At 48.9% G+C, this 14,033-nt stretch overlaps 1 protein-coding gene across 2 annotated transcripts in view; it reads left to right on the top strand.

Annotated features, from left to right (window-relative positions):
* ptk2ba (protein tyrosine kinase 2 beta, a) overlaps positions 1-14,033 on the top strand; it is a 156,554-nt gene that overhangs the window by 107,700 nt on the left and 34,821 nt on the right. For both annotated transcript variants that reach the window (XM_060831190.1, XM_060831189.1), the window contains exons 15-20: positions 1-98; positions 1,344-1,428; positions 6,206-6,306; positions 7,884-7,999; positions 11,030-11,130; positions 12,279-12,368. In XM_060831190.1, the coding sequence (XP_060687173.1) occupies positions 1-98; positions 1,344-1,428; positions 6,206-6,306; positions 7,884-7,999; positions 11,030-11,130; positions 12,279-12,368 (591 nt within the window). The remainder of the gene's footprint in view (positions 99-1,343; positions 1,429-6,205; positions 6,307-7,883; positions 8,000-11,029; positions 11,131-12,278; positions 12,369-14,033) is intronic.

Here is a 14,033-nt window from a genome sequence, read left to right as displayed (position 1 = left end):
TGCCTCAGAACTCGATATCACGAGACAGTATTGTACTGGGCCGGATTCTGGGCGAAGGATTCTTCGGCCAGGTTTTTGAAGGAGTTTACAAAACAGCAGTGAGCATTCCCAGGATTAATTTTTCACGGTTTGCCCTTTGTATGGGAGAATTTTCCTGGAACCTTTTCCTGTGAATGAAGTTGGTTGTTATAGACTCACTGCAATGTGCTCCGGAGTGCAGCTCTGAATCTTCACTTTCCCTGCGCTACTGAGCGATGAGGGGATTGACAAAGTGGGATTCTGGATTCGTCCCAGTATGGGGCGGCTCCTGACAATCATCGAGTCATACAGCAGTTCATGCTGAACATAGTCCCAAACGAAACATGTCCCACCCTCCTGCCCCGATCTGTGGAAATGAAGCAAAGATACAGGGCAGCCTCCAGTCTCTCCCCGCTATTGTACGGGAGGAGTTGGGTCTCACTTTGAGTAACATGTTCCCTCAAACCCTCCCCTCATCTCCCTCAACTCCTCCTTTCCCTCCTGCCCTCCACTCCTTTCCTTCATGGGTTCTCTCAGTTTCTCCCCTTGTCTCCTGGCCTTGACTCTGTGTCCAGTGTGAGAGTTGCCTATTGGTTACAGTGGGTCTGTGTTACATGATGGTGATTACCAACGCCCAGGATCACTGACTGAGCCAGGAATTCGACACAGAGTTAGCAGGAAATGCTGCTGGATCTCCAACAGTTGCCTGATTGGCTGATGTAAACTCCCTGTTGCCTTGACCAAATCCGAGTGGGAAATTTGAGGGAAAATGGCAGCTGTGGTCACCCATCTGCCTGAGCTCATCCCCCATCTGACACCCTCCACCATCTGATAAGCCTCTCTCTCTCTCTCTCTCTCTGACTCTCACTCTCACTCTCTCTCTCTCTCTCTCTGAACCCCCTGAACCCAGTCTGGTGTTCCTCTCAGTGACAGACTCATCTGCCATAATTGATAACCCACTCCATGGCGATCAGCTGCCTTATCCAGTTCCTCTCCCCCAAGACAGGATCAGATTCCCCTTTGGGATTGGTCTGTAAAGCAGTGCTATCAGACTGGAACATTAACTCTGTCTCACTCTGCATGGATGCTGCCAGATCTGCTGAGTTTTTCCAGCATTGCATGTGTTTATTTCAGATTTCCAGCATCGACAGTATTTTGATTTTAGTGCGAACCCCAGGTCAGGGTTTGCCTTCCCTGGAAACGCTGCTAATTTCGGAAGATGTTTGTTTTCCTAAAGAAAGTTTGAGTTTTCTTTTTTTTTAATTTGTGAGACTTCAACAGTCACATGACTTTTCACAATCCACTTCTGCTCTTGTCTTTTACAGCGAGGTGAACAACTCTCTGTCGCAGTGAAAACCTGCAAAACCGACTGCTCACCTGAAGTCAAGGAGAAGTTCTTGGTTGAAGGAAGTAAGATTTGTTTCCCTGTGATTTGTTCCTGCTCAGAGCTGGCTGTAATCCTGGTTACCAGCGAGACCTTGCTACAATTCACTTTGCCGCTGTATCTGTTGGTCTACATCCGAGTAACTGCGCTGATTATCCACTGGAGTTGTCCAAACGCCAGCCAATGTAACCGTCAGGGATAGTCCAGGGAATCCCCCCTCAGACCCACAATAATGTCTTCACTAGCACAGGCTACAAATACTACAGCCAGTACAAAGTCTCGCGTCTCTTTGCCAAAGCTTTTCATCAAGTTGTTATGGACTGGGCCAGACCACTCAAAACGTTCTGCAGCAGGCAGTCCCAGACCAGAACTTTACAATTTGTTTCTGTAAATGTACAATGAAAATTACCCAGAGTAAGTTAGCGCGATTGACTACTAGATTTTAAAACAAACAAAACTTTATTCACAAAATTACACAACGAAACATAAAGAACCCCTACAGAGCTCAGTCTATCCAAACCACACTTACTTGTGCTGTTCTGAGTATACACAATGTTTCCAATGAGCAAACCCCTTTTAAAACACAGTACAAAAAGGGTCAGGTCCTTATAGGTTGAAGTTCAAGGGCAGGGAGAGAGAGAGAGTTTCCACACAGCTCCCTGTTGAACTTCCAACCAGTTCAAGACTGAACTAAAACTGCTCAGTTGGAGAGCTGATCACTCCCCTTTCATTATACAGGTCACTTCTCAAACATGACCACTTTGGCCTGAAGTTTCATCTGTTTACATATCAACAAAAGGCCTCTCAACATCCTTATCATCTCTGTACCAAGCCAGACTGATCAGAGTCCGGCCCGGTTTATTACCCCTCTGAAAAAAAATCAAGGTCAGAGACTCCTTGAGCCAAAAAACAGCTTTAAGGAAAAAAAGGGATGAGCTTTGTGACACGAGCTAATTCACAAGAAATACCAGTTTCAGGAGCATGTCAGCATTTCTCCTCTTAGTATTCCCCTTGAGTTGGTGTTCTTGCAAAGTGTCCTGATAAATGCAGGATGGAAAGATTTGGCAAAATGTGTCTTTATTCAGCAATGTTCAAGTTCTCGACAGAGATTGGAAGGTATTGTGCATCGGCCCAACTGGATGAGTTACAGATGGTTATGCATTTCTCTTTCATTGTTCACACAGTAAAATGTTCCAAGTGGAAGAGGTGTCAGTCAGAGATGATGCATTGACAAGTGTAGAGTGAATGAAACAAGCCAGTCTACTAACAGTGCACAGAGTTATGATGCAAGGGAGCAGAGCAAGACTGGATGGTGTTTATTTTAATGGAGGGTGTCTCGTGAGTGAGGTGGATGAACTGAGAGTGTTGGTTAACACCTGGGGATGTGATATCATCGCGCTCACAGAGACATGGCCGAGGGAGGGGCAGGACTGACAGCTCAATATTCAAGGAATCACGTCTATAGGGGTGTTGGGGGGAACGGGGGGGGGGGGATTTGTGAGGTTAAAAAAGGAAGCGGTGTGACAATATTGATCAAGGAATCCATTATTACAGTGAGGAGGGAAGATATCTTGGAATGTTCCTCCAGTGAGGCAATATGGGTAGAACTTAAAAACCCAAAGGTGTTAGTTACTTTGTTGGGACTGTACTGGAGACCCTCAAACCCTGCCCTCCTCTCAGGGAGAGATGGAAAGATAGATATGTTGGTGAATCGCCGAGAAATGCAAAATTAATTAAATAATTTCAGCTTCCCCAATACGAACTGGGATACACAAAGTGCTGAAGGTTCTGTGAAGGCACAATTCTGGCGATGCGTTGATCAGAACCTTTTATGCCAGGAATTGGGGAAGGCAGTGTGGCCCGGCGCTGGGCTGGGTGTTAGGGAACAGCAGGGGGCAGCACTTCCAGGTTGGTCACTACAACTCAATGAGAATTAAAGGGCAAGGGTACAGATGGGGCGGGCACAAAGGTTCTGAACTGGGCAGAGGTTGATTTTAATAAAATATGACAAGAAGCTGCCCTTTGGCCAGATTCTACAGAAAATTCCACATCAGAGCTTTGGGAGACGGGGGTGGGGGGCGATAGAGAGAGACAGTAGTGTGGCGGGGGGAGGGGGAAAGAGGGAGACAGAGAGCGTGGGGGGAGGGGAGAATAGAGAGAGACTGCAGTGGGGGTGTTGGGGGGAATGGAGAGAGCAGGGGAAGGGGGGGTCAGAGAGTGGGTGGAGAGCAATAGAGAGAGAGTGAGGGAAGGTTGCAGGGGAGTAGAGAGAGCAGACCAGGGGAGGGAGGGTGTGTAGGAATTGCAGGGCCAATGTTTTCCTGGAATGGTGGAAGGTGGGACCCACAAATCCCGAGAACGCTGAAGGCCAAATGGCGTCCAGGATTGGTGAGGGTGAACAAAGGAAGGTCCTGGTGGATGGTGAAGGCTCCAAACAGCAGATGTTTGAGAGAAGAATGAAAACTGCAGAGAGTTATTTTAAAAAATAAATGAGGAGAGCGAAGAGGGAACATGGGAAAACCCAGGTGGGTGTATTAGGGAGAAGAGGATTGGGTTCCCATTTGGGACCAAAGTGGTTATGTCTACTGCCCTCGCTGCTCACAATGTGCTCTCCTCTACACTGGGGGAAACCAAACATAGACTGGGTGACCCCTTCACAGAACATCTACATTCTGTCAGCAAAACAGAACTCTGTGGGAAGCTAGGGAAGTGATTGCTGGGCCTCTTGCTGACATATTTATATCATTGATAGTCACAGGTGAGGTGCAGGAAGACTGGAGGTTGGCAAACGTGGTGCCAATGTTTAAGAAAAGTGGTAAGGACACGCCAGGGAACTATAGACCAGTGAGCCTGATGTTGCTGGTGGGCAAGTTGTTGGAGGGAATCCTGAGGGACAGGGTGTACATTTATTTGGAAAGGCAAGGACTGATTCAGGATAGTCAACATGGCTTTGTGAGTGGGAAATCACGTCTCACAAACTTGATTGAGTTTTTTGAAGAAGTAACAAAGAGGATTGATGATGGCAGAGTGGTAAATGTGATCTATATATAGACTTCAGTAAGGCGTTTGACAAGGTTCCCCATGGGAGACTGGTTAGCAAGGTTAGATCTCACGGGATACAGGGAGAACTAGCCATTTGGATACAGAACTGGCTCAAAGGTAGAAGACAGAGGGTGGTGGTGGTGGGTTGTTTTTCAGACTGGAGGCCTGTGACCAGTGGAGTGCCACAAGGATCGGTGCTGGGCCCTCTACTTTTCATTGTTTGTATAAATGATTTAGATGTGAGCATAAGAAGTACAGTTAGAAAGTTTGTAGATGACACCAAAATTGGAGGTGTAGTGGACAGTGAAGAGCGTTACCTCAGATTACAACAGGATCTGGACGAGTTGGGCCAATGGGCTGAGAAGTGGCAGATGGAGTTTAATTCAGATAAATGTGAGGTGCTGCATTTTGGGAAAACAAATCTTAGCAGGATTTATACACTTAATGGTCAGGTCCTAGGGAGTGTTGCTGAACAAAGAGACCTTGGAGTGCAGGTTCATAGCTCCTTGAAAGTGGTGTCTCAGGTAGATAGGATAGTGAAGAAGGTGTTTGGTATGCTTTCCTTTATTGGTCAGAATATTGAGTACAGGAGTTGGGAGGTCATGTTGTGGCTGTACAGGACATTGGTTAGGCCACTGTTGGAATATTGTGTGCAATTCTGGTCTCCTTCCTATCGGAAAGATGTTGTGAAAATTGAAAGGGTTCAGAAAATATTTACAAGGATGTTGCCAGGGTTGGAGGATCTGAGCTACAGGGAGAGGCTGAACGATATAAAAGAGACCTAAGGGGCTACTTTTTCACACAGAGGGTGGTATGTGTATGGAATGAGCTGCCAGAGGATGTGGTGGAGGCTGGTACAATTACAATATTTAAGAGGCATTTGGATGGGTATATGAATAGGAAGGGTTTGGAGGGATATGGGCCGGGTGCTGGCAGATGGGACTAGATTGGGTTGGGATATCTGGTCAGCATGGACAGGTTGGACCGAAGGGTATGTTTCCATGCTGTACATCTCTATGACTCTCTGACTCTAAAACAGCCCCTGAGCTTCCAGTTCCCCGTCACTGTAACCCCCCCCACCCTGTTCCCCGTCACTGTAACCCCCCCACCCTGTTCCCCATCACTGTAACCCCCCCACCCCTGTTCCCTGTCACTGTAACCCCCCCCACCCTGTTCCCCGTCACTGTAACCCCCCCACCCTGGTCCCTGTCACTGTAACCCCTCCCACACTGGTCCCTGTCACTGTAACCCCCCCACCCTGTTCCCTGTCACTGTAACCCCCCCACCCTGTTCCCTGTCACCGTAACCCCCCCACCCTGGTCCCTGACCAACATCTCTGTCTCAGACCTGCTGCAGTGCTCCAGTGAAGCTCAGCACAAGCTGGAAGAACAGCCCCTCCCCTTCCACTCAGGGACCCTGTCCCCCTCCCCACTCAATATCCAGGTCAGTAACTTTAGGGCATGGTCTCCCCCATGTCCCAGCCCCCTACCCCACACACCAGGCCTTGTTATCACATCACAACTGAAAGAACTGTGGATGCTGTGAATCAGAAACAAGAACAGAACAAAAACTGTTGTCAGGAAGGGTCACTTTTCCTGAACCGTTAACTCTGATCTGTGTTCCCAGATGCTGCCAGACCTGCTGAATTTTCCCAGCAATCTGAGTTTCTGATTTACGGGATCCGCAGTTGGTCTGAGTTGTTTTAGTTTGTCTCACTCACCCCTTGGTGCCCACACTAACTGCTTTACCTGGATATTGCAGCAATCATGAAACCTCTCGACCATCCACACGTTGTCAAACTGATCGGAATCATTGAGGAGGAGCCGGCCTGGCTAATCATGGAGCTGTACTCCTACGGGGAGGTAGGTGAGGGGCTGGAGTGGGGGTTTTAGGGGGAGGTGGGGGCCCGAGGTCCTACCAGGAGGAGGGAGAACAGCTCAACAGCTTAACCTCCCAGGATATCATTTCATTCAGACCTCAACTCTACCCCCCATTTCACAGATACAAATACACCGTTTGACAGGGAGTGGGCACTGTCGGAGGGTCAGTGCTGAGGGAGCGCCGCACTGTCGGAGGGTCAGTGCTGAGGGAGCGCCGCACTGTCGGAGGGTCAGTGCTGAGGGAGTGGGCACTGTCAGACGGTCAGTGCTGAGGGAGTGCTGCACTGTCGGAGAGTCAGTGCTGAGACAGTGCTGCACTGTCGGAGGGTCAGTGCTGAGACAGTGCTGCACTGTCGGAGGGTCAGTGCTGAGACAGTGCTGCACTGTCAGAGGGTCAGTGCTGAGGGAGTGCCGCACTGTCAGAGGGTCAGTGCTGAGGGAGTGCCGCACTGTCAGAGGGTCAGTGCTGAGGGAGAGGCAAAATTGATTTGGTGGGATGTAGATGTCGTTGGCTGGATGAGTCTTTATTGCCCGTCCCTAGTTGCCCCTTGAGAAGGTGGGGGTGAGCTGCCTTCTTGAACCACTGCAGTCCATGTGCTGTGGGTTGACCCACAATGCCCTTAGAGAAGGAATTCCAGGATTTTGACCCAGGAATTCTGGAGGAATGACGATATATTTCCGAGTCAGGATTGGGAGTGATGTGGGGATCTTGCAAGGGGTGGTGTTCCCATGTATCTGCTGTCCTTGTCCTTCCAGATGGAAGTGGCCGTGGGTTTGGAAGGTGCTGTCTGAGGATCTTTGGTGAATTTCTGCATTGCAATTTGCGGATATTGCTGCTACTGAGCATCTGTGGTGAAGGGAGTGGATGTTTGAGAATATGGTGCCAATCTAGCAGCTGCTTTGTCCTGGATGGTGTCAAGCTTCTTGAGTGTTGTTGGAGCTGCCCCCATCCTGACAAGTGGGGATTATTCCATCACCCTCCTGAGTTGTACCTTGTAGATGGGGGGGCAGGCTCTGGGGAGTCACAAGGGGAGCTATTCACCGTATCCCTAGTCTTTGAACTGCTCTTCTAGCCACTGTGTTTACGTGGGGAGTCTAGTTAAGTTTCTGGTGAATGGTAAACCCCAGGATGTTAACAGTGGGGGATTCAGTGATGGTAGTACCATTGGATGTCAAGGGGCGGTGGTTATCATGTCTCTTATTGGTGATGGGCATTGTCTGGAATTTGTGTGACGTAAATGTTACTTGCAACTTGTCAACCCCAGCCTGGATATTATCCAGATCTTGTTGTATTCGAGTACGGACTGCTTCAGTATCTGAGGAGTCACGAATGATGCTAAACATTGTGCAATCATCAGCAAACATTCCCATTTCTGACCTTGTGATGGAGCAACTGAAAACTCCTGCAGAGATGTCCTGGAGCTGAGCTGACTGATCTCCAACACTGCTCCCAGACTAATCCCGATCTCCAGTCTCGCCCTCTCTGACCAATCGCTGGTCTGATCCCGGTCTCCGATCCTAGTTTCTGATCCCGGTCTCTGTGTTTTGTGTCTATTCAGTTGGAAAGCTACCTGGCTACAAATAAGAACAACTTGGACGTGCTGACCCTGATTGACTACTCCTTGCAGATCTCCAAAGCTCTCGCGTACCTCGAGGGAGTGAAAGTTGTTCATCGGTAAGTCAATCACTTGGTCCAGTGGTCACCTGATCACTGCTGTCTGGCCAGGTGTGGAGACAGGATCGATACTGGGACTGGCTCATCCTGGATTTGTCGATGGGACTAATTTGCTCCTGGACGGGTCTGGTATGAGCTCAGTGGGCTGAAGGGCCTCCTCCTGTGTAATAGCCAATCTCTGACAGTTGTTCAGCCATGAGTAATGTCCTCCTGATACACATTCCAAATCATGAGCTGTGCTGTTTGTGTGTGTGAAGGAGATGAGGGAGCAGGAGAAGTTATGGGAGCAGTGGGAGCCGAGCAAGTCACTGAGCGAGCATTCTGGGGGAAAGGTGATTGATGTCTGGCTCTGAAACTCTCGCATTGCCTTACCCCAGAAAGCTGTGGGGCTCTCCCTGAATACTCAGACAGACAGATCCCTGCTCCAGGGGAGTATTGAGGAACCCACTGCTGAATGGACCAATGAAGGGGGAGGGAGGTTAGGGGGAAGAAGGGGATGTGGGGAGCTGGTGCTGTCCTGTTAATATCACTGCTCTCTAACAATCCAGAGGCTCAGGCTAGTGCTCACGGTGACTGGTAGGATTTAAATTCAGTTACCGTGGATACGTGAGTAAAAGTCATCTCCTACTTTTGACCAAAACATCTGGAATTTTCTGTAAATCTCATGGAAAAGTTGATTTTAGTTCTTCACCAGTGACAGATCAACATTTGAGAGTCTAGGTACTATTCTGTAGGTAAATGTTACAATGAGGAAATGAAACTTTTCTTTTGTGTTATTATGTGTTTTTCTGTACAATTCACACCGGTTTTTTAAAGACGCATCTTGTCAGAGTCAGATGACAACCTCCCTTTGTGTGCAGCTGCACTGAGCTCCGTTCCCCTGTAGTACTCCTGGAACAGTAATATTCCCGCGATTCAGTGTGTGTTTTCGTTATTCATTTAGACATCCATTGGGCTTCAGCTAAGATGTGGTATTTTGGACTGTAACATGAATTTCAGCCCCTCAAAAACCGTATCCATGTAATAGTCGATCCAGTAAATTTAACCTTAAAAAATAGTCTAAAAAATGTGATCTTTACATGAGTATATACAGTAATAAATCTGAAATCGGAAGCTAGTCTCATGGCAACCATCATCAATTGCCCTAAAACCCCACTTGGATCACTCATGCCATCCTTACCTGGTCTGGCCTACACGTGACTCCAGACCTTCGGCAATGGGGTTGATTTAACTGTCCTTTGACATTAGGGCTGGGGAATAAATGCCAACCTCTCACATTCTGTGCAAATGTTGAAAAACAGCGAAGGTCTGAGGAGTGGAGGGCTGTCACTGTACTCTGTGAGGACTTTCTGAGGGGTTTTATTCTGAGGAAGAGCTCCACAGGATGGACAGTTGGGCAGATCAGAGGGAACCAGCCGAGTTTCCAAACTATCCATCAGTTTCCTGCCAACTCCTCCGTCAGACTCTGGTTCCCCTGATTGGACTGAGGGGGAAGGGAACCGGCTTTCCACGATGACAGTAAACCAGCGAGAAACACAAAGGTGTACTGTAAAAGCTTCTACGTGTGAATGGAAAGGAAAAGATTCGCAAAGTATACTGTACAAGCAAGGTCAAGAGGAATGAGGAAATGGCAGGAAATGTTGCGTGCAGTTCTGGTCACCGCATTATTGGAAGCTTTAGAAAGGGTGCAGAGGAGATTTACCCGGATGTTGCCTGGTCTGGAGGGAAGGTCTTATGAGGAGAGGCTGAGAGACTCGGGTCTGTTCTCATTGGAAAGAAGAAGTTGAGAGGTGACTTAATTGAGACATATAAGATAATCAGAGGATTAGATAGGGTGGACAGTGACAGCCTTTTTCCTCAGATGGTGATGGCTAGCACGAGAGGACGTACCTTTAAATTGAAGCATGATAGATGTAATACAGATGTCAGAGATAGTTTCCTTACTCAGAGAGTAGTAGGGGCATGGAATTCCCTGCCTGGCACTGCGGTAGACTTGCTAACTGGAAGGGCATTTAAACATATGGATGAGAATGGAATAGTGCAGGTTAGATGGGCTTCAGATTGGTTCCACAGGTCAGCACAACAGCGAGGGCTGAAGGGCCTGTACTGTGTTGGAATGTTCAATGAAATGTTTATAAATCACCTAGAATTATTGGAGAAGCTAGGGGCTTGAGTGAACAGCTAAGATATCAACATTAGGAAAATAAAAATTACCAGACAATTTAATATGTCTTAAAGTGGATAAATCCCATGGAGTTGAAGATTCACACGTCGGTGTGTTGGAAGAGTTGCTGTAGATATCGTGGGTGTGTTAGTGGTACAATTTAAAATAGTACAGACTGTGGGAGGGTTGGAAGCTGATGAATACCTCCCGCCTCACCCTCACCATGGAGAGAGGATGCTGAGACAGGATTGCCCAGCACAGCCTCATTAGCCCAGTGTCAGCTGCAGGGAACGTGCCAGATCTACAATAAAGGATGCAGTTTCCACGTTGGGCCCAAAGGGTAAGGGTCGCGAGGAAAATACAGACCTGCTTGAGAGGGATTCGAAGGGACTAAGTGCGTGGGGGAAAGATTTGGCAGATAAACTACATGGTAGACAAGGATGTGGTTATCCAGTTAGACAGAGAAACAGAGATACAGAGAATTTCTTCAACAGTAAGAGGCTGGAGAGTGCCTGAACATCAAAGGGATTTGAGTTTCCATCAGCTGCTGAATGTTACCGTATTCAATGGAGCTGGATGGGGCAGAATGGACTCTGCTTGTTCCTGTTTTGTATGTTCTTCAAGATGAATGAAGTGATTATTGTCTGCCTGTCTGGATCTCTCTCTCTCTCTCTCTCTCTCTCTCCATGTCTCCAAGTCTGTCTCTCTCTTCCCCTCTCTCCCTCTCTCTGCCTTTTCCCCTCTCTTCCTTTTCCTCTCTCTCTCTCTCGCCCCCTCTCCCCCCATGTCTCCCTCTCTTTCTCCGTCTCTCTCCCCACCTCTCTTTCTCTTTCTGACCATCTCTCCCTTGTCTTTCCCTCCCTCAGGGATATAGCGGTGAGGAATGTTCTGGTCGCTGCTCATGACTGTGTGAAGTTGGGAGATTTTGGTCTCTCACGTTATATCGAAGAAGATAATTATTACAAAGGTAGGGACGCTTCATTCCAGTCTTTCAGCACTCTCAGCCTCCTGGTGTTCCAGACACAGGGAAGCTGAAACACACTGAGTATCTGGGAAAATGGTAATGTCTGAGCTCTAGGCTCGGAGCCCCATCTGAGATGTGAGGCATAAGGCAGACAGACCCCTCCCTCTGTGGGATTGGTGGATAGATGTTGGAATTTTGCGACACATAAATGGCTGTCTGATTAACGTTTACATCAACATGACTTCACGGCGAGTGTATTTCACTGGGCTTGAGATCTGGTGAAAGAAATATTTGACACGTTCCTGGTGATACCCATGCGGATGTGTATGGGTTATTTCACAATCCAGTGACACACAAACAGGTGATCCCAGTGGGAGATCCCAGTCACCAGTCAGGGTGCTCACTAACTTGCCAGGGAGACAGCGTAGAGAGAGCGTTACTCTGTATCTAACCCTGTGAAGTCCCTGTCCTGGGGGTGTGAGATGGGGGAGCGTGTAGAGGGAGCTTTACTCTGTATCTAACCCTGTGCTGTCCCTGTCCTGGGAGTGTGAGATGGTGGAGTGTGTAGAGGGAGCTTTACTCTGTATCTAACTTTGCGCTGTCCCTGTCCTGGGGGTGTGAGATGGGGAGCATGTAGAGGGAGCATTACTCTGTATCTAACCCTGTGAAGTCCATGTCCTGGGGGTGTGAGATGGGGAGCGTGTAGAGGGAGCATTACTCTGTATCTAACTCTGTGCTGTCCCTGTCCTGGAGGTATGAGATGGGGGAGCGTGTAGAGGGAGCTTTACTCTGTATCTAACCCCGTGCTGTCCCTGTCCTGGGGGTGCGAGATGGGGGAGCGTGTAGAGGGAGCATTACTCTGTATCTAACCCCATGCCGTCCCTGCCCTGAGAGTGTTTGATGGGGACAGTGTAGAGGGAGCTTTAGTCTGCATCTAACCCCATGCTGCCCCTGTCCTGGGGGTGTTTGACATTAAGAGATTGAATTATTGGAATAAATCCTACCCCCGCACTGATGTATGTTGTCCTAATGATGAGAACTGTTCCCGGAGAGTGTGTGGCGAAGAGCCTGGGCTCCTGTTCCTTGCTATGGGAGTGTCTGGGGACAGCAGTCCATCGTCCTTCCTTCATGTTGTCTTGTTAATCCCACAGCATCAGTGACGAGGATGCCAATTAAGTGGATGGCCCCAGAATCCATTAACTTCCGGAGGTTTACCTCCTCGAGTGACGTGTGGATGTTCGGTAAGTGACACAGAGAGTTCTGCCGAGTCCTGTCTGTCTGTCTGTCTGTCTGTCTGTCTGTCTGTCTGGCTCGGGGGTGGGGCCAGCTGTGGCATTGTGACCTCTGCCCTTTGCCTTGTCCAAAACCATATGGAGTGTCGGACATGGCAAATGATAAAGTGCCCCGTCTATTTGCTGAGGCAGCCACTGAGAGATGGAGCTCTACCTCAAGGGAACCCCCCCCCCACTCCCCCCCCCGCCCCCCCACCCCCTCCACTGTAATCTCAGGGTGCAGGCTGGTGGACATATTCTTATCTTCCCAGTATCTCCCAAATCCCAACGGTGAAGAGTCAGGACAAGAGTCTGAGAATCCCAGGATTGCTCCAGATAGAGGCCATTCGGCCCACTGCGTGTGTGCCTGCTCTCCAGAGGAGCAGCTCACTCAATGTTACTCTCCCACTTTCTTCTTCATCTCCTTCCTTTCCAGATGACTCTCTGAATGTCTCGATTAAACCCGCCTTACCTACACTCCCAGGCCGTCCATTCCAGACCCAAACAACTCACCGCCTGAATATGTTTGTCATTACACTAACAAGCTCAGAGGGATCTTGGGATATTTGTCTCGGATCCCTGAAGGGGGCAGCACAGGGTGTTAGGGTTGTAATGAAGGCAGATGGGACCCTTGCCTTTACCTGTTGAGGCACAGACTGTAAGAGCAGGGAGGTGATGTTGGGGCTGGACAGGACCTTGGTCAGGCCCCAGATGGAGGACTGTGTGCAGTTCTGGGGTCCCCACGGTACAGGAAGGATGGGATTGTACTGGAGGGGGTGCAGAGGAACTTCACCAGGATGGTCCCCGGGATGGAGCATTTCAGCGATGAAGAGAGGCTGGATAAGTTAAGGCTGTTTTATTTAGAACAGAGAACGCTGAGAGTGGACCTTCAGAGGGGTAGAAGATTATGAGGGGCATGGACACGGTGGATGGAAAGCAGCAGTTCCCTTATTTGAAGGGTCAATAACAAGGGGCTTAATCGTCAGGTGAAGGGCAGAGGTTGTAGAGTAGGGTTAAGGCAAAATCCTTTCACCCCCAAGATGTCAGTCTGTAATGCACTGCCTGGGAGGGTGGTTGAGGTGGAAACCTCTCCATCTGTCGAAAGTACTTGGATGAGCAACTGGAACATCACAATATTCAAGACTAGGCCAAGTGTTCCGGAAAGTGGGGCAAATATTGATTTGTTGTAATTCTAGCAGCGCAGACCTGATCAGCTTTGTATGGTTCCGTGATGGCACATAAAGAGGCCATTCGACCCATCTACTGGATGCGGTCTCCCCACAGAGTGATTCAGTCAGTCCTGTTCCCCGTTTTATCACCCCTGTCTCCCAGTCAGCTTTTTCCTTTGGGATCTCTCTCTTGAAAGGATGGTTCTGTTTTTCTTGCCCAGGAGACCACTGAGTTCCAGCACATTGGCCCTCACTGCATAAACATCACCCTCACTTCACCCAGCCCCCTTGGCCCAGGAAGTGAATTCTGTTTCTCACTCCCCCTGTCTGTGTAAGAGAGGCTTTGCTCTGCCTACCTGCTCTTATCCACCTCCAGTCAGATCTCCTCTCAGCCTCCAACTAGAATAAATCCACATTCCCAGCATGCCTTACCTCTCAACAGGGAACAGCAGGAGGCCATTCAGCC

This window comes from Hemiscyllium ocellatum, chromosome 10 (assembly GCF_020745735.1).
Source record: "Hemiscyllium ocellatum isolate sHemOce1 chromosome 10, sHemOce1.pat.X.cur, whole genome shotgun sequence".
NCBI classification, from domain to species: Eukaryota; Metazoa; Chordata; class Chondrichthyes; order Orectolobiformes; family Hemiscylliidae; genus Hemiscyllium; species Hemiscyllium ocellatum.
This window is presented reverse-complemented; position numbering and strand designations above follow the sequence as displayed.